This window comes from Melanaphis sacchari, unplaced genomic scaffold (genome assembly GCF_002803265.2).
Source record: "Melanaphis sacchari strain LSU unplaced genomic scaffold, SCAv2.0 Contig7_pilon_pilon, whole genome shotgun sequence".
Classification (NCBI taxonomy): domain Eukaryota; kingdom Metazoa; phylum Arthropoda; class Insecta; order Hemiptera; family Aphididae; genus Melanaphis; species Melanaphis sacchari.
The window spans coordinates 5872505-5896719 of NW_020271560.1; the positions used below are offsets into that span (position 1 = coordinate 5872505).

General features: G+C 24.1%; 1 protein-coding gene across 3 annotated transcripts in view; it reads right to left on the reverse strand.

Annotated features, from left to right (window-relative positions):
* Positions 1 to 485: 485 nt before the first annotated feature.
* The window catches only part of LOC112601823 (octopamine receptor-like), a 152707-nt gene continuing 128977 nt past the window's right edge, over positions 486 to 24215 (reverse strand). The window contains exons 8-10 of one of the 3 annotated variants that reach the window (XM_025349618.1): positions 9832 to 9899; positions 9501 to 9676; positions 486 to 1040 (exon numbers count right to left, since the gene is read on the reverse strand). In XM_025349618.1, coding sequence (XP_025205403.1) covers positions 868 to 1040; positions 9501 to 9676; positions 9832 to 9899 — 417 coding nt within the window. In that variant the 3' untranslated portion in view covers positions 486 to 867. Of the gene's footprint in view, positions 1041 to 9500; positions 9698 to 9831; positions 9900 to 24215 lie in introns of all 3 variants that reach the window. The other 2 variants (XM_025349617.1, XM_025349616.1) reach the window with 2 other exon arrangements.

Genomic DNA, 24215 nt, shown 5'->3' on the forward strand with positions numbered 1-24215 from the left:
GTATTATTTAATGGTGATTAAACCCTGCATCCAATATATCGTACAAATACACACATTACATAAACACATAAATATGACTAGCTGTCTACTTAAATGTACTGTATTGTTACTATATAATATGGATAAAATCTGTAAAACCTCGTTAAAACGGAATTTTATGGAACCAAAAAAAAATTTCTGTTTAATTTTATTTATTTACTTAAACATAATAAACCTATGTTTTATGAAAATAATTAAATAGTATATAGTAATAGCTAGCTGATTAAGACTTTCATAATTTAAATGGTTGTATTTACTCAAAGAAAGACCACTATAAATAATGTTTGATAGTAAAAAATATGTAGAAAATTGTTAATTGGTAAAAAATATAAAAACATTTTTTCCAAAAATCTATTATTGTTTGTTTTGTACGAGTAAAATTCAAAAAATTCAATAAATATAATAATTTATTATATTATTTAATGAAAAATATTATTGTATGAGCTCTGGCCTCTGAAATTGTAATAGTTTAAAATTAACTCAATAACAACAGTAAAAAATAATACAATGGGTTATTAGTTAGATAAGTCGTGTGAAATTGGGGTTCATCAGTGTGTATGGTATTCGACGAGATTTAAACAGGTAATTTCATTTCACTACTATAGTAAATTAACTGTACGTTTTTACCGGTTAAAAATATTTAAACACATATCGTTTTCGTGTTTCAATGTTATCTCAAAAAGAAAAAAAATTCATTTACACAGATAGATCGCCGTTTTAACGAGATTTCACTATATAATATACATAATATATATTATATCATTTAAGATATTTAAGTCATCGAAATATCATATGGTTGTATCAAAGACGATTGAACAACGTGTTTGTTTAGACTTGGTTCCTTGAATAGTGACTGTATCTGATCACGAACCGGTTGTGTGGTATGTTCGGGTTGGGCTTATGCCCGGTGCAGTAGCTGCACGTCAACCGCCAAAAAGCCATCCTGAAGTCTTGGCTGACGAACGCGTATATAAAGGGATTGATGGCCGAATTTATCCAACCTGTGTGCGTGGGGAACAAAAAAAAAAAAAAGAAGTTTAATAAAATTAAAAAAAATACAAAAATCACACAAACACACACACACACACACACACACATATACATATTACTTTATAAAAAACAGTAGTGCGGTTGGTAGGTATATATATAAGAATAGGATATACAGATATTCAGATATATTCCTATAAATTGACTATAAACTAATAATATAATATATAGAGATAAGTTACTCAAAGTACGTTAATGCCCGTAAAATGTTTAACGAGCTATCTTTAATAGATCATGCTTCTAATGAAGATAACACCGCTGAAATCTATACATTTTTTTTTCTAAAAGATAAATCTAATCCAAAAATTGTAAAATGTCTTTATTGCTATTTTTATAAGAGTAAAACTTAAATTTAGCTAATAAGTTAACGTAGGTTAAAAATCAGCGTTAAGACATTTTGTAATTTTCATAATTTTAATTGATTGCCTTGATGAAATCACTTATGTGGTTATATTAATATGAATAATATAATTTTCGTTAATATATTCACTATTCATATTTTTAATACTATTATTTGACTTTTGAAATTGCCTGGAAGAAAGAAAATCTTCTTGATCCAGGCATTTGTGGGAGAATATTTGCCACAGGTCATATTTTTACATGTGCGAATCCTATGAACATATTTTGTCATCCGTTTAGTGTAATTTGTTTACCACTTATCTATAACTAATTAATTTAACTGCTTGTAAATAATTGTACCTAGTTTTAGTTAAATATATAATATTCAGGAAACCCGTATTTTATAATATTTTAATTTTTAACGTTGAAAATTGATTATAAAATACAAATATGGTGATCGAATTTACGGCTGGGGGTATAATGATGTGATATATTACATTTTTATTGTAAATAATTTTTTTGTTTTTAGAACCTACGTGTATGGGCTTGACTGGAAAATTGAATAAACGCGAACGATCTCATAAAATATGAATAATTTGTCATAATAAGGTATAGCTTACGTTTTATATATTTATTTTATTTGTTTTAAAGTGGATATAAGTATGCGAAAATATGTAATGTAAGTCGTTAGTTTTATGTTTTTTTACCAAAAATAATTACGTTAGTTAATTAATTAGTACGTGCAGCACTAGACATTATTAAACGATTTTAATTTTTATTCTCCCTCTTCAATTATTAATTGTTTAATTTTCTACTAAAACCACTTCCTATACATACCCAATGGATTACCTACCTATTATGTATGTAAATAAACAAACTTAATAATTAAAAATGTATGCTGTGAAATATAATCATAGGATATATATAAAAAATGTATATTATATTTTGCCATATTGTTATATAAGTATCAACAGCTAGCAGGTATGAATGGTATAATAATACATATTATTTATTTCTCGTTTTGTGAAAACGCTTAAATTTAATGACATGACGTAGGCATCTAGAATTTGTTTCATTTCAGTCGAGTAACTGAAGTACACAAATTATTGTGACAGATGTTCCATATTTTTCTTTCATTTATTTTCGCAAACAAATGCCAAACTATATTAATGAATATGTACATCATCAATACATAAAATGCATTCCAAACTGAAATATCTTACAATATAATTCATTCATACCACTCACTGTTCTATAATATATAATTCAGCAATTATTAACTGCTGTTTCACCAAAATAGTCCATACTCCTACTTAATAAGCCATCTGGTAGTTAACGATAACAAAAAGGTTGAGGACCAATTGTATGTATATTTTAATCTTTAAGGCTGTAAATTTGAATGTGTTTTTGATTACTTTGTAGAAGAAAATAAATTGTATCAACATTATTTTGATTACGCTATACTAAGGCATACACAAAATTGTAATTTATTTAAGTATATTTTTAATATTTTAACAGTTTATATGCTGTCAAGATTGATAGAAATTATATTCTTCACTTGTAAAAGTTGTATTTTTCTTATTTAATAAAAGTAATTATAAATGTATAATATAGGTACTTTTGTAATTTTAAAATTTAAATTGAATGATTTTTTAGCGGATAATTATATGCTTATTTAAAAATTATTTTTGATTTTCTGTACTTAAAATTCATATCTTGCTTGTACGCACCTACTGATTATTTATTTATTTTTTAATGACGTCTCAAAAAGTTTAAATAAAAATTATGAGTAAAGTAAATATATACATATATATACTTATACGAATGGATTTGACAAGGATTATTGTCAGTTTTGTGTTTAATTAATAACGGTTATATAGAAGATATTAAACTAAAATACGTTCATATGGTTATTATATGATTCAAACAACACCTGGTTTTACTCCAATACTCTGTTTTATTTACTTTACCTGGAAATATACATTGAACTATAATATGAATAGTCTGTGGTTGATATAATGTTATACATGCTGGAGCCTATATTATATCCACTGAAATTCAGATTTGAATATTTTCTGGGTGGCTTTCGAATTCACATCATTTTTATTACATTTTCATAAAAGTACTTATATTAAACTTTAGATATGTAGTATAGTTGGAACATCGATTTTGAATCAAATAGTGATTACTCAGTGGAAGATACCAATATTTGTTTCGTTCTTTTTTTGTTTTTTAGTACATTTAAATCTTTATATATTACTTTATATATTCAATATTCATGTATTTAGGTTGTTTTTCGTCGGCCATGACCACTTAAATAAAGTATTGGTACCTCTGTTGTTGACGTTCTAGAAACGAATACAAATCGAAGGAATGAAGTGCGTGTAAATGATAAAATCGTTTAAATAAATAATATAATATATAGATTTGTAGGAAAATCAATAATTCTATTTTGTGTAAATCGTTCACAGATGTAACTTAAAGAATATATATTGTAAAACAATATCATTTTTATTTTTACTGGGAGGAAAGAACTCAGATAATTGTGTATGCTGATGTTTATTTACCTACGTGCGTTATTTTTTCCCGAGAATAAATCTATCGCGTGAAATTTGTGAGAAAAAAATAAACTATATTAATATAAACAAGATAAATAGGTATATGTTTCTCGTCAAAAAATATAAAACGCTTTGTTCAAAAAAAAAATATACGTACATAATAATATATAAATTATATTATATCACACGGCCGACGAGCGTGAACGATGATGGAATGTGAAACACATATTTTAGTTGCTACAGTAGTTTTTGGGCCTCTTATAAAAGCCAAAAAGACAAACACACTTTATTTCGTGAAACATGATGGCATTTGTACAATATCCGTGAAGAATACGAAACAAAAACGGAATGAATACATTGTTTTGTCTGGCAAAAAATGAATCAGACAGGTATATATTATTTTATGTACAATATATTTAATAATTATCTAAATTATTCAAGTTTCGATGTCAGTTTTAATAGAAAATATTAATAACACTAAAAAAATAATTCGGATTTAATGGCAATGCACTAGAATTAATTGTTTTACATAACTTTGAACGCAACTCTTCCGCGGTAAACGAATTTGTCGCACAATAACTGAAATTTCATAGCTCACGATATAACCGTACAATAGTTGCATATATAATACTATTTTAAATACTGCTATCACTTTTATCATTAAAAGTCCCATTAATATTATGGTGTTGGCAGATATTTATGAATCCTAAAAAAAAAAATAAAAATTTAAATTAATGGATAAAATGAGGATGCTTAGTTATTTACTCTATACTATAGGTATCATTAAATTTAGACAACAACTAAAAATAATGTTATTTTTAATTTATTTGTTTTTATTTTTTTGACTTATAATACGTATCCAATCTAAAAGTAGGCTAATAAGTTATTAATAATTTTTGTAGACATTAACCTTCATAGATAATAGGAAATAGATCTGGAAAATTGGATATGTATGTGAATAAAAAAATTGTCTACATTTTATTTGCTTTTATGAAAAGTAATATTTTTAGGATACATGACTATTATAATAACAATATATAATCTGTAATTGTTTTTGTAACAGGGATGTTTAAACTTTATATTATTATAATATAACAGAGGTAAAAAAGGAGATAGCTTGATATGGATATTATTATTACACACAGTTTTGAGATAGGAACGTTTGAAATTCATATTGCTTCCGCCGGTTGTTCATCTCTTTGTTGTTTATATCTAACGCGAATATAGATACGTATTTAGCGTAATTAGCGCGTTTCACGAATCATGAGTGCATGCATACATATATGTATAGATATTATTATTCAAAATTGTGGTTTTCGAGATAATATGTACGCAGTTAATTTACGACGACCTTTATTATTGTTCGAAAAAGAAGATAATATTATTTCTATACTGGAATTTTGTAACTGATGCCACGAGTGTATAAAAATATTATAGTTTAACATAGATAATAATTTAATAACTTTAATTACTTCACTATGATAATTTTCAATGATTGATCGAAATATTAATTATTCTTCGGAAAAGATTGATAACTGTCTTACGTTATTTTTTATGCGATAAAGGTGATAAGTTTGTCATATGAGAGGAGAGGAGAGTGTGACAACTTACTTACTAACTTAAATTACAAATAATAAATTGTCTTCACGTGTAATGCAATGAAGTAAAACCATTTTTTTTTCAACAGAAAACATAAAAATAAAAATATATAAAAAATATTATCAAGAGATCTAAAAGTGGTGATTTATTATATATTTTATTATTGATTAATAATTCTGTATAATGTATAACGTGTATTAAATAGAAAGAATTTTTACGAGTTGTCAATATTTAAATTAAATTTTGATTGGAACCACGTCCAAGTCATTAAGAAAATGTCGTGAGTTCATTAAATAATATTTAGTTTTTAAATTCAATAAGCTTCTGTTATTATTTACTAATAATAGGTAATATTGCAGTTTTTAAATTCCACGCATATTTTTTAAGAAATTATTTTATGATTTTGATTACACAAAAAAAAAAAAAAAAATTGTAAGGAATAAATAATATCAGTTTGTAACTTATAAACTATAATATAAGTCATAATATATATAGTTATTAAAAATATGTTGCATAAAATGGCGTGAGCTGTTTATTTAGTACCTACTATAATAACTTACTAGAATGACGTTCAGAAATATACAATTTTAAACTTAAAATCAATACTATTGTTTGATCGACTGTAAAATAATGGCTAACTTCATCGGAACATTAATTACATTACGTCATGTACTCATGTGAGCAATGAACTATTAGCTAAAAGCTGTTTAAATTAAAACTAAATGTGATTTTAATTTTATATTTTATTAGAATTATTATTATTTGTTTTTCTTTAAAATATACCTATAATAGTATCTTAAACATATGGCTTATGATAACTATTACAGTAATATTGCTCATATATTTATACATAGCTGCATTATTTACCTATGACCTAATAATATTTAAAAATATTTAATGGCTACTTTATCTTCCAATTAATGTATCCAGATTGCCTACACAATACGCCGTTTGACTTTCATGTTAGGCTTATTAAAACAGGACATTGAAATATTTTGCCACTTCAATTATATTCTGTTCAATGATTTCTATTCGTTGTCATACTGGTGTTTTAAGTGGAATTTATCCTTTTTAAGATCATTTCACAATGTCCATTCACCTTGCGCCATATTATAGCTGGTAATATAATATTTGTATTCAGTATAGGTATTTAGATATATTTAAAATAAAAATAACATTAACAGTATTAAAAATCAATAAAAATCTATAGTAAAATAAATTAAGATTTAATCAAAAAATTAAATTATTGGTAAAATTCTAACAGACAAAATTACTATAAATTAAATTTTTTAGTACAAAAGTACAAATGCTAAAGTAATAATTTAAAAATTTCACGAAATGGATTTATTTTATAATCGTAAAAAACCAATCATGTAAGAATATAATGGAATAATAAATTGTAATAGGTTCATAATTTTTATTGCTTATGGAATATATTCGCTATGTTGGTATATCAGTTATCACTGGCCTTCATTCTTCACGCAAGGTCTTATGTAGAATTTTGGAACCGGTAGCATTTATAAAATTCCATACTTATTTTAGGGCCCAGTGTTAAACAAAGATATACAATACAATTATATAACCTTAATTATATTTTATGAAAATTGTAAATAATAGTAATGCAACGGTACTATTCATATTATGATGTGTTTATTCTTACAACATTTTCAACAAAAATGATAAATACACATCCTATACACACCTGTCTATTTATGAGATAAATATTCACTAGTTTTAGAGAATAAAAAGATACACGATACGCTCGTTAGTGTAACACCCGTTTAATGTTAATAAAACTATAGAACAATGGAATACCTACAGTATAAATTAAGTAGAATAAAATGCTCAGAATAAAATAAAATAATTTTATTGTATCATACATAGTATTTTTATGATGACGTTCTATTATAATTTGTAACAAAACAAGTTACATATACGCTAGTTGCGAACTGTGTTTTGTATATTGCAATAATCAGGATTTCAAAATATTATTCATACACAAATACATTTGGAAGAATAACCCAAGTACACTTAAGAAATTAAAATCTTTACATTGTGAGATTGTGTATCATCCTTAAATGTAAGCCTACTCTTAAATTTAGGTTTGGCCCATGGTTATTGATGTGATTTTTTTGTATAAATTAAAACTGTGTTATTTAGGAGATACTATATTATATATTATGTAGTTACAAAATCATTAAACATCCTAGCACATTTCCAATAGTAAATTTTTATAGGGCGACGACGAACTTTAAAGAACAAAATTAATGGTATAAAACGTGAAGATGAATAAAGTTTTACCTAAATGTAAAATCGTTAATTTATAACATTATTATTTAAATTTCACTTTTTATAAATTCATGGAAATTATACTTATATAGATTTTTTGTAAGTTTGTTATGACATTACGCCTTACAGTATTATTTTATACATTTATTTGTCTTAAACTTGATGTATTATTGTCAATTCAAGATGTTGTTCTTTTTTCGAATGTCTATCATTAAAATCAAAAGAAAACCAGTTAATTCTAGAATTTTTTATTTTCCCACTTTTTCAGTAAATGTTATCTATAATACATAAACTAGGACAAGCAATGACATTTATTGTACTAAACAATTTAATGAAATTTAGAAACATCTGCCGTTTAATTTATTGAAATATTTGGAGAATTTGAATATCTAAAATTTAATTCGTGCAAGCTTAAAATTCCATAAGGAAATCAATAAATAATAACCATAGAAAAACTATACTAAGAATTGCTCTAAAAATACATCTTATCTTGTTTCCAATTTCCAAAATGCATTAGTTAAATAGTACTTAATTGAAAACCATGTTTACCACATTAAAATATTATATTTTATTGAAAACAGAATATTTTGTACAGAAGATAGAAGAGTTGTTTAAATATAAAAATAGCTCATTTAAAAATCATGGAAAAATGAACTAAATATTCATATAATTACAACTTTTTGATAAATAAAAACAAATTAAAAATGTATATTTATGAGAGATTAAAAAGATACTGGTGTTTTAATGATAATAATCTGGAGGTATTTTTCATGACAATAATAGAATAATATGATAAAATTACAATCGTTTTACAAGATGATTAAACAGATTATTTATGCATGTATATCGTTTATGCGTATAATCACAATAATCAGATAAGTTAAAAATAATATTAATTGAACTCGACGACAGAAAAAAAAATTAGTATAAAACTAATAACTACGTGCGCGCAACGTCACAAACGGTCTTTATGTGTCCATATATCGTTGCTACTTAATACTACGTGTTTTCATTATTATAGTAGTGTATATTCTTGTTATGTATGTTGAATGATAACATACTAACTGTTTCGACACGGCAGAAAAATAACCATCGATATCGACATTAAAATCGAAAAAATAAAACATAAAAATATGATACTTTTATATTATCCATGCATCTGTATAGGTACACCATATATATATTAAGAACTGAAATAAAGTCGTTAATGATTAAGTAAAATACTCTTCCCTTACTAGGAATGTCTTTCTTTTTGAAAATGTATTACTAAAAAACAACTTTTTAACTGTAATTTTAAGAAAAAATTAAAAGCGCAACTCTCTTTGAAAACAATCTAGTGTGGTTAGCTGGTATGTTCCTTATAGAAGTTGTTATTAAAAGTAAGGAGCATAATGATTCTAAATATAACATTTTAAAATATAATTTTTTTTGAGAAATTCTGTTTTTTACCTAATAACTGCTCAAGGTCTAGAAAAGGGCTGAAACGAAAAAAAAATCTTATATTTATCGCACGGGGCAACTATTATATCAATACAGCACTGATTCCACGACCGACTCTGCTGTATAGCGTTAACCAACCATCGTAGGTCATGACCGCAACAATCTGTCAATAAATTGTATAATACTCACCTAGCCACGTGAGCCACTTCTTCATGTCTTCCGATATGGCCGTTGCCGGCAAAAACGGTGTAATCAGGTACACGATAAAGAACAATAACCAGCAGGCGATGAATCCGCCGACCACTATGGACAGCGTCTGCGCCGTTTTATTCTCACGCTTCAGCGAAACCCGACAATCGTCACCTCTGCGCAAACTGACATTATAGCTACAATTGTCAGGTAAAATTAACGAAATGCAATACAAAAATATGATAATAGTATAATACTAAATGTAATAATGCAGTTGATATATAATATTAATTAAGACATACAGACGATCGCTTGATCGCGTTATATTTACCTAACGCGAACGATTTCGTCCATTTCTACCGATGGTCTTTCCATTGATTCGTGGCTGTAACGGGATATCTGAAATAACCAACGAAAATAAGTTTCATAAAACAAGTTTGAACTTATTAAATATGTGTTTTTATATCGTATAATGATTACAGTAAACACAATAAAAATATGTATTTAAATAATAAAAATATCGCCTACAACATTATAATATTATGCATCGTGGCGTGGTGCACTCGTAATAATCACACATTACCTATTAAAAAATATTTTGGAAACGATAATGTTTTAAAAATATTTCAAAAACATTTTAAAAACGTATATATGAGGGTATTTTTAAAACGTTTCGAAAATATTTCAAAATTATTATTTCCCAAAAATACTATCTGATATTTAACTTAACCGTCCTAATCAATATTTTTCTCTACAGTAATAAAATGTAATTAATATATAATATAATATATATTGAAGTTTGATGATGCACAAAGTGTACATATCTGTTATAAGCTGTTATAAGTATAGACCTGAGAGTCCAGTTTATATGGTAATAAAAAAATCATAAATAATTATATTTACACATTATTTATAGTTTAATAAAGTTTGATGGTATTATTAGTGGTGCGTAAGCAGTAGCTGCAATTCATAATATGTATTTTTCGATCGTTACCGGGTAATTACATAAGATAAAGCATATAGCATATAATAAATATCATAATTAGATCAGGATGTTATTAAAAACTGATTTTGAGCACAACATAATACGTATACCAAACTTTTATCGTTGAAGTAACTATTTATTCCTAGATGAAAATGACTTTAATTAGTTATACTTAACTTCACAATTACATTGTAAGAGTTTGTCAGATGTATTCATTAAATTTTGTTATCTTTGTTTTACACACGAATGACGAAACAAAAATACACTCACAGCGTTTTTTGTGGATTCATTAATAATGTCTAAGTACTTTTTGGGCTAAAAACTTAAAACAAATAATATAAGTTTATATAACAATATATCAATTGATGGGACATAATTTGTGTAGCTTTAAAGGGTTTTAGTGCTTTGTAAGTATTTAGTATCAAAAAAGTTTCAAACTTAACGATTAAAATATTGAGATAAATTGGATTTTCTAATTTGAAACATATAAAATTAAGTAGGCAAAAACGTATTGAAAATCAATGAGCAATTGATTAGACAGATATATATATATATATTTAATGATCAATCAAAAGATTGAAAAATCTTAACGAACGTAATGTTAATTTACTACCTTTAATATTACGAATTATGTTATATAAAAAAGTAAAAACAAATATAAATAATAATATTATGGTGTTAAATATAATAATGTTATGCTTAGTGGACGTCAAGGAAAAAAAATATACATAATTTTCTTTATAAGATATTTAGGTTATTTTGTAGGTAGTAAATAATGATAATATTATTACATCTTTATGGAGTTAAACTAAGGTTAATGTGCATATGTAAAATTATTTTCACTTAAACAATAAATAAATTGCATAAAATAATAATTTTCTGATTTACGTTCACTATAAATTATATCACTTTTATAATAATATCCACAGATAATGTGATTATTATAAACATATTTAACAATATATTTTTTGCTGTCAAAATTTTTTAAAAAGTGCAATGTTTTGTTTTTAAAGTAATATCTGGTTATTAATGTTATTACCAGAATAATATATGTTATGCTATAAAGAAGGTTTGCATACTGTGCATGATAATATTTATAATTTTTTTATAAAAACAATTAATTTTATACGTGTAAATTATATATAACGAAATTGTTCTAATAAAATTATAATACTTAGATTGAATTAAAATTTAGAATATATTAAAATTGTTCATGCAACAGTTATTGAATTTCAAATAGTTTACTTAACCTTGAAATCTCTGATTGTAATTAGTGGTCATCGAAAAATATTATATTAAAAATAAAATCTCAACCTAATAAAACTATTTTTAATATTAAAACCACAATTTTATTTTATTAATGATTTACAGGTATTACATAAACTTATGATAAATCAATAAAATAATAAAATGTCCATATTATTTAACAATATTTTTTATCAAATTACTCGATGAGAACCATTATCAAATTGAATTTAAATTGATGTAATTCTTTTCAACGAATTTCTCTGCAATAGATTCCAATTTCAAATTCTGAGCGGAATGAATGAGTGATGAATTGTGTTTTTTTTCCTAAAGACATTTTATAACAACAACAACAACAACAATAATAATAATAATAATAATAATAAAAAATCTTAAATTTTTAACTTCAATAGTTTTTCTGATAGGAAAGTGAATCTTGCTAGCACTTGTAATACTTGGGGAGGGAGAGGATATGATCAAGTGGTATCCGTTTTGCTGTATATTAGGTGTTGAGTGCTTCACTGTAATGGATGTATTAAATTTGCATTCAATTATATAACATTATATCATATGAACAATGATTCTAAGAAGAGACTTTCTATCAGTCTATATAACTAAGTATACATTAGTATATTTTATTATGTTGTTGTTATAAGTTAATTTATTTTACTTTAAGTAATATAGTAGGCTGAATAAATTTTCACCAAAAACATTAAATGTATTATATTATTTATAGTTAAACATAAATCATTTAATAAATACTGAAATGACGTAGTATTGAAACAACATTTAATAGCAATAATAAATGTTATAGGTACAAATATACTATTAGAGTAGTTGGATATTAATACCTAATAAAGTAAATACTAAGCATAATATTTTCGAAAAAAATTAAATTAATCTACTATATTACTAATAGTAATATATATTAATAATTTAATTTTAAATATCCAAAGTTCTATACAGAATTATTTTAAATAAATTATTAAATTCTAAAATAGCACATTCATTACTAAAACCCATTTAATATAAATATATAGGTAGATACAGCAGATCAGTATCAACTTGCCCACTTTTTTATTTTGTTGTTCTCAAGGCCCTATAACGGGGAATTTTAACTTTATAATAATAATACTAAACACTCAAGGAATAAGTTGAAATTTAGTTATTAAATATGTTCGATTCTTTAGTACATACGTATATGAAAGAAGTTTTGACTTTTGAAGCATTGCAGTCTATTGGTGTAATGATGTATCAATTCAATATATGATAAAGTTTATTATTAAAGTGAATAATGTATAATATTATAAACTATAAGTTCACAAGTATACACAAAAATAAACATTATTTCATTCATAGTATTCCAAAGATTTTAAAATTAAAAAGATTCAATCGGGAATATATAATATCAAACTACAAAATGAATATTTTAAGACACATTTTTTGATTTTTTTTTTTTAAGATCAAATATTATTTTTTTAACCAATATCATATTGATACAACATATACTATCGCCTATAGTAGAATTATCAGTTATATGCAGTAATATATGTTATATTTATTTTTTAATTTTTATTAATTGAGATTTAATTTAATAATTTATAATTTAATAACGCACGTAAACAGTATTATAAAATATTTATAATATAATCATAACGTGAAATATTGTCTGAAATTTTCGAAAGTAAAAATAATTAATCCTTTATATGTAAAATATATTATTGAGTGTTTAATTATTTATTATTATTATAATTATTATGTTTTTTGAAAATAATAATTGCGTTAGTGGAGATAATTTTATTGACGTAATGTTTTTGAGTTGTTTTTTTTTATTTCAGATAAAAGCGTTTGCTTAAGCTAGCAGCATTAAATTATATTACAACACAAAGTATAATATAGGTTAATATGATATCAAATACTTAAGCATGTTTAATGTTTAATACTAATATAGGCTGGAAATTTATGAACACAGTAAAGTTTGAAATCTGTTTTTATCAAGATTTTTTAAATTATAGTGTTTGTTTTAGTTGTAAAATTGTATGTATAAAAATTTAGTGGAGTTATACGTAGGTATACTTGAAACACCAAAAGTGACCTGATACGATTCTATTTTAAGTGTTAAATGTGTTTTTGTTTTTTACCCACATTATGAAATTAATACAATTGATGCATATAATACATTATTTTATCATTAAACAGGAAACTATCCATAACATCAAAAATAACTTTGAAAACGAAGGATGTTAAATGTAAACGTATTTAATAATGGTATAATACATGACTTACTTGTATACTTATTTCAAGTTTGAATAATTTTATATTACAACGATGATAAAAAATGAATAAGAGGAAACTGTTATATATTTATTATTGAAATACTATTAACAAATATGAAAGAGTATTATAATTAATTATTATTGTTGTTGTTATCATAAATTATAATTTATAATAGGAGCGATATTCTTTCATTAATTGCTGCATTAGTTGTAGCAAATACATGTCACAATTTATTATCGCTATATATAATAAAATTATAATATTATATACAATAAAAATTGAAAGTCGTTATATTTTAATCAACTCATTCACTGTCACAACAACTTCCTTGTGTTATAATCGTAGACTTCATTCTGATAATGATACATATTATGTTAGGTGCATTAGAACTTTGACATAAATACCGTATTCCGTTTTATAGTTTCCGGATTGTCATTAAATTACAGATAGTGGTTATGAACTATTACGTCGTGTCTTCTAAAGTATATGCCAAATCGCTTTGTTGCGGTTCAGTCGTTTACAATCATTATTATTATTGAATACCATTGATTGAGAGATTCATAAAATTTTATCAAAAATTACACCATGCGATTTAGTCTATCTATCCAGGAAAAAAAAGACTATATTATAGAACATTGAATATTTAATGAATTGAAAAAGGAACATTTAATTAGAATTTAGAATATAGTAGATATTTTTTATGGAGACAACATCTATTTCAATTGTTTTGGGGTAAAAGTTAATTTAACTAAATATAAGAAATAATATAAGACAAAAAGTTATGTTTTAATAATAAAACGATGTCACGCATACTAGTATATATTAAACTCTTCTAATTCTGATGAATAGTTCGGCTAAGTTTTTGAGAACATATTAAGCAACAAAAAAATAAATCTTACACATCAAATTTTAACAGAATCTTTGATAATATTGTATACTCCTCAGCAGTTTCATTGGCTATAATTTATAAGAGGTGTGTGTTATCATCAATGGCAGCTGTGATCGTTGGAAACGTTAAGACCTTACATTTCCGTAAATAACGTATACTCGGACTCAAGAGAATCATGGTTTACGTTGCTCATAAGTTTAACACTAAAAATAATGTATTTAATCAAAACGAAACGAGGGTAGTCCTGGATCGTTTTATGTGTCTACAAACTAAGACTATGAAAGAAAACTATATATACGTATAAGTTACTTTAATTTTATGGTCGTATGTGTTTCCTAGTTAAAACTTATTGTAGGTAGGTGTATCATATCAAAAACGAAATGTGATGCTATTAACCAATAAATACATCATATTATATAGATTGTTAACAAAAATGTAAAAAATTGATATACATGAAAAAAAAAAAAAAATAAATAAAATGTCGATTTTGGTAGAAAATAATATTACACAAATTATTGGTTTTATTATTATTAAACTATAGATTCTTCATACTATAGATAGAAGACCTTAAATATTATAATAAATGCGATAGAGCGTACAGCCGTACAGGTTATTTATATTTATGTAAATAAAAACTTTGTTGTTTTAAGTTATAACAAAGGATTTGAATCGAGATAATTAAAATTCGACTTAAGTACTTCTTTCAAACCTACAAATATTTTTATGATATTGGAAATCTTTCTTTTAATTTTTTGATTTATCTAAGTGGCGTATTATTTCATAAAACTGCAGTGTGGCTGATAAAAATAACGCATATATTGCAATAGATTTAAGTACAAATTCAGTATGAATATATATACATATTTAGAGTGATTAAAAATGGGTACATTGGATAATCAATACACGTTTAGGCATAGTTGGTTAGGTTAGGTAAGTAAAAAAAAAAAATGTTTTGTTTTGATTTTCGAACATGTCAATTCTTACGAATTTTGATTTTTTTCTAATTACTAGATAATATTAACGAAAAATTAATAACACGAAATTAATATACGTAAAGTTCTAATCTTAAATCATACGTTTAGTTTTTTTCATATTTAATACCATATAATTAATGTTGTTCGATGATGCTGAAAGTTAAAAAAAATAATAGCATGACATACATCATTTTAAGATATCAATTTTTTTTTAGTCGAGTAGGAATTGCTTTTTGATTATTTATTTTTAATGAAATTCTTATTTAAGAAAATAGATTTAGAACATTATATTCATATATTTATATTATTTTAGTAAGATCGTAATTAAAGTGTTAATTCTGAAATCATAAAATTATTATACAAGTAATAAATAATTAAAATTAATCTACACTACCTTCGGAGTTTAAATTTTACAAATCTAATTTCATCACTCACATGATTCAAATCCATATTTATAAATACTATATTTTTTAATGTCTTTATGGCAAATGTTAATTGTATTTACAAGTATTTTATTTATTATGGAGCTTAAAGTTCAAACTACATATTCACTCACGCTTATTATAACAGAAAAATTAAAAAAAATTAATCATCTTTTAAAATATACTAGAATTTTTGATAGAATATATTAATCTTTAGTGTCAAACTGAATCAAAAAAGCTTACTTAGTATTTTAGATTAAATTGTCTTTATTAAAAAAATTGTAAACAATAATAATAGTTAGAGAAGGCCCATAATATACGATTATGGTTATGGTAAATTACACGTCTACACCATTGACTTGTCAGTCACTGTACATAATATTACTTTTTGATATCTGTTATAAACTCTGATATTTGATAATGTTTATTTTCGTTTGTTTTCACCGTCATGTCAAATGAATTTCAAAACAAAATTAATTTTTTATTTAATTTGAGGGTAACTTCTTATTAATGTTCGTAGCTTTGACAGAAGTGCATTATTATTATAGTGAAAGTCGATATTGTTTATTTTAATTTAGAAAAAAAAATAATTTAAAATATATGATTTTATGCATCTATGTATAAGCATGTTATATAGATACAACAATCCCAGCAAAGCTAGGTAATACCACCAGTAGTTATTATAATACAACATAAATGGACCACAAAAGTGTATGCATACACAAAACTATTGTATATATAATATTATACACTCACACGACGTACCTTTGTATGTACGTAATTCATTATGATGACGCATCTGCCTACCCTGATCTGAACCATTGTATAATCTTAAATGTTTCAGAACTGCGTTCGTGAGCAGTATCTAACTGCCGTTAAAGCTTTTGACGATGAGAGCACAAGACTCGCGACACACACACTCATACACACGATCACACTCACAATATTATAATGGTGATATATTTTAACGATAATCTACCGGCGGAAATGTTCGTAAAATTATGTCCGTGGTGTAAATGTAAATATATGATAATATATTATTACACCTTTAATTTAGTTTTTTCTTCAAAAATGCATACAAAAACATTTAAAATGGGTTGGTTAGTGCTAGCCCGTATAATAGGCACCATAAAATCTAAGTTGTAAATATAATAAACTAATAACAACAAGTGTAATACAAAATACCAGATCATCATCTATAACGACATAATAATAAATTCGATAACGTTTTTATGAGCCTGAGGTCTATTATATACGATATGATAATAATTCTATATAATAATATTTATTACTTTCTATAATTCAGTAAACATTATATTATATTATACTTGCTAAAGGTGTAAGAACTGGCTGTTTATTAACGAGGACAAATTTAGTTAAAACCTGGTTTTTGTTGCACGACAGTCATACAATAGACCGTATTGAAAAATAAAATTTTGCTATATACGCATGCAAAAAAGGATATTCGATTTCCATTCATAGAAAAAAAATCTTCATTTGAGCTCATCATTAAAATGAGATTTTTCAAAAAACCTTTTTTAATGTATCCCTACAATAATTGTGGTAAAGAGGTATCATTAGAATGTCCAGTCTATACCTATCATATTTTTGGCTTTAAGCTGATTAGTCAGTCAGGGATTTTTTTTTTTTTTTTGTATAAACAAATTTAACAAAAAATTAGATATTTTTAATTTGATTTATAAAAACTAAAATACTATATACTGCATGATTATGATATAGTATACAGACCTAAAATTAAATTAATTTGATGATATAGTTGCATTCAAATGTATAGTAATGATACAATTTATGATTTACCCGTGCTCAGACGAATGAGGTGAGGTTAGGTTTGATTTATAAATCTTAAATGGATTTTTACTTACAGTTTTGCTTTGAGGAACAGTTTTTCTTAAGATAGATTAAAAACATAAAGAATACTGCTAAACGGCTAAATTACAATAATACGATTATTATTCGTTCACTGAATAATAATTAATTTGATTGATATTTAGGTTGTCTAAATTAGTTTTCTGTTTTCTGTTTTTTTTTTTTTTATCACTGTTTTAATTATTTATTTTTAATTATTTTATGCAAGACACATGTAAGTCATTAATTAAATTAGTTTTATTTTTTATAGATGTATAATAAATATTAATAATTGTTAAATATATCAAAAACGCGTGTCTACATTTTTCTAAAAATTCTGATCTACAAAAGACTCCTACAGTTGATATCATTTGGGTTTTTTAATAGTATCTATGAAATATTACAAAAAATAAAAGTAACATAAATACACAGTTAGTATATTTATCATATTTACTTACTTATTTTTTATTATATTCAATATGCAGTAATAATAGGTTTATGTCTAATAATTAGTTCTTAAATTTGGTAAATATATATGTATATATATATATATATATAGTACAGTACTCACACATTAATGGTGTTTAAAACATTAAAATCAATTATCTGTATAATATATTATGCTTTAAGTAATTTGGACTATGTAGATATTTTCAAATTAAATATTTAACCAAAAAGTAACTTTTTCATTTCATTACAAGAGTTTTTTGCGATGTAAAAGCAATTTAAATAATATTTTCAAGTTATTAACATAACGCGGAAAATTTTTAGTGTTTAATATATTTATTATTTATGCAATACAACAACAAACTTGGTATAAATATTATAAATTAAAATATAATCATCTCGCTTAAACATCATATATTTATATTTTTAAAAATGTAATTTTACTTTTATTTTAAAGTATTTTTATATTTAATCACTATTTTTTCTATGAATTTTTATGAATTCCCTAGACATCTCTCTGCTTATTTTTAAATATGATTTTAAACCATTTGTTAAATTAGGTATTAGTTTTTATTTGAATTAATTAAATATTTTAATGGAGTTTAACAGCAATTTATCAATTAAATATATATTACATAATAAGTATTAGATGCAACTAGGTAATAAAAACCATTATATTTTATAAACAATAAAAAATAATATGTATATTAATTATAAGACAGTTGGTTTTAAATTTTACAGTTTAGTTTTTAGTTATAAATAAAAATGTAATTTAAAATAATTAAAAGTAGGTATCTATTTATCAAGTAAAACTGATACATTTTTTATATTAATAAAGTGATTGACTCAATGAAATTAATTTAGAATTTGATAGTTGAGTAAAAAGAAATGAAAAAAAAAAAAAATGAATTACATATTATTTTCATTTTATGGTTTAAATTCGAGTAATCTTTACAGAAAATTATTTATTTAGGGGCTTATATCTTAAAATTCTGATTTTTTGATTAAAAATTATTACAGAGTTTTTCAAAAATAAAAATAAAAATATGAGAAATGTCACTTTCTGGGTGCCAGGCTAACAGACCTATAAATAAATCATTAGCTTTTAATGTTTCACCTCGTTATAAATGTTATGTATTTATAATAATCAATTTTTTTCTAATTTTAGGCTATAAAATTACACTGTTTAAATTTTATTTTTTATGTGATATTAATAATTTGTCTAAACAATATTGTGATTTGTGGATAATAATATTTTTAGTTTACTAACTGCGTTACCAAATATGATCTGTTTGCATCAATTCACTAATATTATACAGATATAATTTTTGCACGTCATTTGAAAGATTTGAATTGTTTAACCAAAATCAATAAATGTTCAATACACTTTGAAATCATAAAAAACTAAATTAATTTATGACTATACAAAAATAGTAAATTATTATCATGCTACTCAAATACGCCAACTTTGTGAATGCATGTAATTAATTTTGTTAGTTTATTTTCAAAATTCATTGTTGTAGACATATTTATTGTTCACCAAAGTTTCAATTCAATTCAAAGATTTCCGTTATTGGCAAAATTATAAAATTTAATATTGTATCACTAATATATATTTTTTTAATTTCGTTTCGGAAAGATAATTTGATACACGTGTCAAAATAACTTTTTGAGGTTTTACTTTCTTAAAGGTGAATACAAATAAATATTGTTTTAAATTCAAAGTTTGCTGCTGTTAAGTTTTTGGAAGACATAATAAAATTATTATTATTTATTATATTTTAATAATAAGATGTTAATTAATTATTTATCAACCATATTTAATTATTTTATTTAAATAGGCAATTTCTAAAGTTTGATAAGTAGTTATATTGTAGATACCAGATAATAGAACAATAATCTAACAAGTGAATAGTTAAGTACTTTTAAGTAAGTGGATTATTAAAATCTATAAAATTACGATTAATAAAACTTAAAATTAAAAAATATTTGGTTTTATAAATAGTAACCATTCAAATAAAGTGAATAATAAAGGTATTGGTCGTTGTAAAGATAAACATTCAATATTGTTTAAAAAATAGTTAGAAATAGTAGTGATTGCGTCTTAGAAAAGGTAATGATTTTACATTTCCTAAATTTTTTTTTATTTATTAAATTTTAATTGTTTCAACAAAATCTTTGTTTTTACAATTTTTTTTTTTTTTTTTTAATAAATTACCTCTCAAAATTTAAAAATAACTTATTCAACTAAAACTAGTTACTAAAAAGATTGGGTTCGTTTTGGTGTATCTAGGGAACCGTCAGCAGGTAATTTGGTTATCTGAAATATTTTTATATCGTCGGCAAAAAAACATCTTATGTGAGTTGATAAATTTGATACTACTAATAAACAAATTAAATAGTATTGGAGTAAAATGGAAATGGGAGCCTTGGGGAACTTCAAAGTAAACTTTAACATAAATGACTGAAAGTTCTTAACTTATAGATGTCTATCAGGTAAGAAAAAAACAAGCCAGGAGTATAAATGACTAAACGATTAAGTGTATGCCTTATAAAGAAAATAACTTAGGATAAAGTATTAAGTATTAAGATTTTATCAAACTCCTTCAATAAATCTGTGTATATGACACCTAATTGATAGCTTTATTAAAAAGGGTCTAGGACATACTGTTTGAGAACTGGAAAATTATTGGTTATTGATTGACTTACTCATTATAAAGCTATACTTTTCCTCCAAAATTATATTTTTGAACAGAGTGTAAACTTTATTGTGAAGAATCTTTTCAGATAGTTTGGTTATGATAGAGGTTATGGATATTGGACAATAGTTAGTAAATTAATACATCCACCTTTAGACATATAAAAAAAATCTTCAACTTATTCAGTAAAACATTGGTATTAAGTGATATAATATTAAACAGGTGTAATAAAAGAACAGTTATAACGAATTTTCATTTAGTAAAGAATACATTAGAAATATGATCAGGTTATCTTTCAGTTGCTTTTTATTTTCATAACTATAAAACTGAAACAAGTTTCTTGAAATTCAGTTAAAATTATCTTTGGTAATGACAGCTCTACAAAAGATTTTTAAGTTTACGTATGGATACACAAAATACGAGTTTATCTTCTTATTTTATTACAATGCGATGAGGTTGTGCTTGTACGGTATGATTTCGAACAAAAAAAATAAAAACCATTTTGAGCTGGATTATTTTTTGGTGGTAATGCATATTCACTATATCCTTTAGAATTAGCTGAAATTTTAGTTGCTATTAATGAAATTACGTTTGCTTAAAATTTTATTTAATAGGTATCAAATATATACGTGGAGTATGTAAAAAAACAACGCTATTTTATAAATACATTTCAATTTTGTCGGACGAAGAATACAAGTTAAAAAGCATTTTTTGGTATTTTATATTTTTGAAGCGCGTCTATCACAAATTCACAAAACGTTCACATAATGCATTATAAATTTTAATATGTTTTTATTGTATACGTATACACAAGCGCACACTTGAATATTTTTAAATCACATATTTCGTATTATCATAATGTGTAATATTTTTTGTTGTGTATTTTTTTAGTTCATTTATAGTCGATGACTCAGTATTCTATCAGTAATACATCACAAAAGCAATGTCAAGTGCCATCATATATCAATGTGACACTATATATGTTTATTATTATAATATGGTATTTGCCAATAGTATTCAATAAGAGATTTATATAGTAACGATTGACGTCATTATTTATGTATTTATATAATAATAACGTGTTTGTTAATATCATGTACAAAAATACTAACGAACCGATAACACTTCATACATAGATTTTAGATATATATATATATATTTTTTTTATCGAAGTGTGTAAAATACGTATCATATTAATTAATTTTGCTTTAATTTTTTTGTTTTTTTTTTTACATTTAAAAGCAATATTTAAATTAATCTGTACATAGATATCTAACAGTTATATTATCATAACTCATAACTGATATAAAAATATGTAGGTAGGTAAGTCTTTGCATTATTACCCACAATAATGTGTGTTTTATCGTTAAAAACAAACGAAAAGTAATTGATCTGTGATTAAATTTATCTTAATTTGTAAAAAAATCTCATTCCACGAGGTACGTTTTGGGTACAATATTTTGTATAAAATCTGCAGAAATTAAAATGTCATCTAAATCATCAAAACAATTTAGTCGGAAATAATTCAATCAACTCCGATATAAGCTAACAATATCAATAATATTTTTTCACCCATTCTTCGTTATAATATCCCTTCATAAAATCGAGAAATAAATGTAATTTAGATTCGGCACTACCTTACGTCCACAATTCCGATGTCATTCTCGCAGGGGTATAAAGATTCAAATCAGGAAAATCCCATTGCAGAAATAACCACAGAACTTGATATTTATAGCTTTAACATCAAAAAGCCTGTAGTGAAATGAATAGATGACATCACATTGAACTCAAAAAACTACTACAAATTGAACTTTTCCCTTAGTTTTCCATTAGGAATAACTTACCTCGCAAGGAATGGACGGTTGACCGTTAATTGAATTTGGATTGGACACAGAAAATACGGATATCCAATACATAATTGAAATAACTCTGACTCCAGGTTGTGATTGTGGCTGATATTATGATTAATAATCAGCTTATTTTCTATATTATAAGTGATTTCTCAATAAGTAAAAATAATAAAATATTAATGAGGAATATGCAAACGTGAGACTTCAAGTAATATCAACTTAAATACACATTTTTAACCAATTTTACATATAATTAACAATTTAGTTGTTTAATCTACATATATTATTTTGTCATTTATTTTTTTTACCCTAAATTATTTATAAAATCTGATTTTTGTTATTATATTGTTTTTATAACTAATTATAAACATAAGTCGTCATCCCAAACGACAAAATAAATAATATTATCTAAAAGCATTTATTTACTATAGATAGTTAAATTATAATATAATCCTCCATTAAAATTATGGCGTACTATATATTATTTTATATTTAAGTATAATTTGTAAATTGAATAACTATGTTTAATAATAATTATTTTATATGTAAATATGTATAGTTTATTTATTACACATGTATCTACTTTGTAGAAAAATTATTGTAACTTCAATTAATTTTCGTTAATAAAGATTATAATTTATTATTTTTAAAACTCAAACATTGGTAAAACTGTAAAGTAAATCGTTTCATTAGTATATTATTAATAATTTATTTACAATGATTTAAGATAAGTTAACTTTATGACTTTTTACATTACGCTACAAATATGAATTTAAGAATCATAAACATTTGAGTGATAAGTTATAAAATTATTTTTCTTAAAAGTTTTACTGAAAATATAGTTTAAGTTTGTGTCAACTTGGTCTATTTATTAAAAATAGTAATTTAAGATTAAATTTGTGATTCATTTTTTTTAAAATTTTTTAGTGTATCAAAGTATCCTTTAATCCCTTAAAAATAAGACAAACACTTATAGAAAAGGTGTTCATAATATTTAAGAATCTAAAAATATCATTGGTGTTAACTCTTTACGCTAATATTTTCTAATAATAATAAAACAA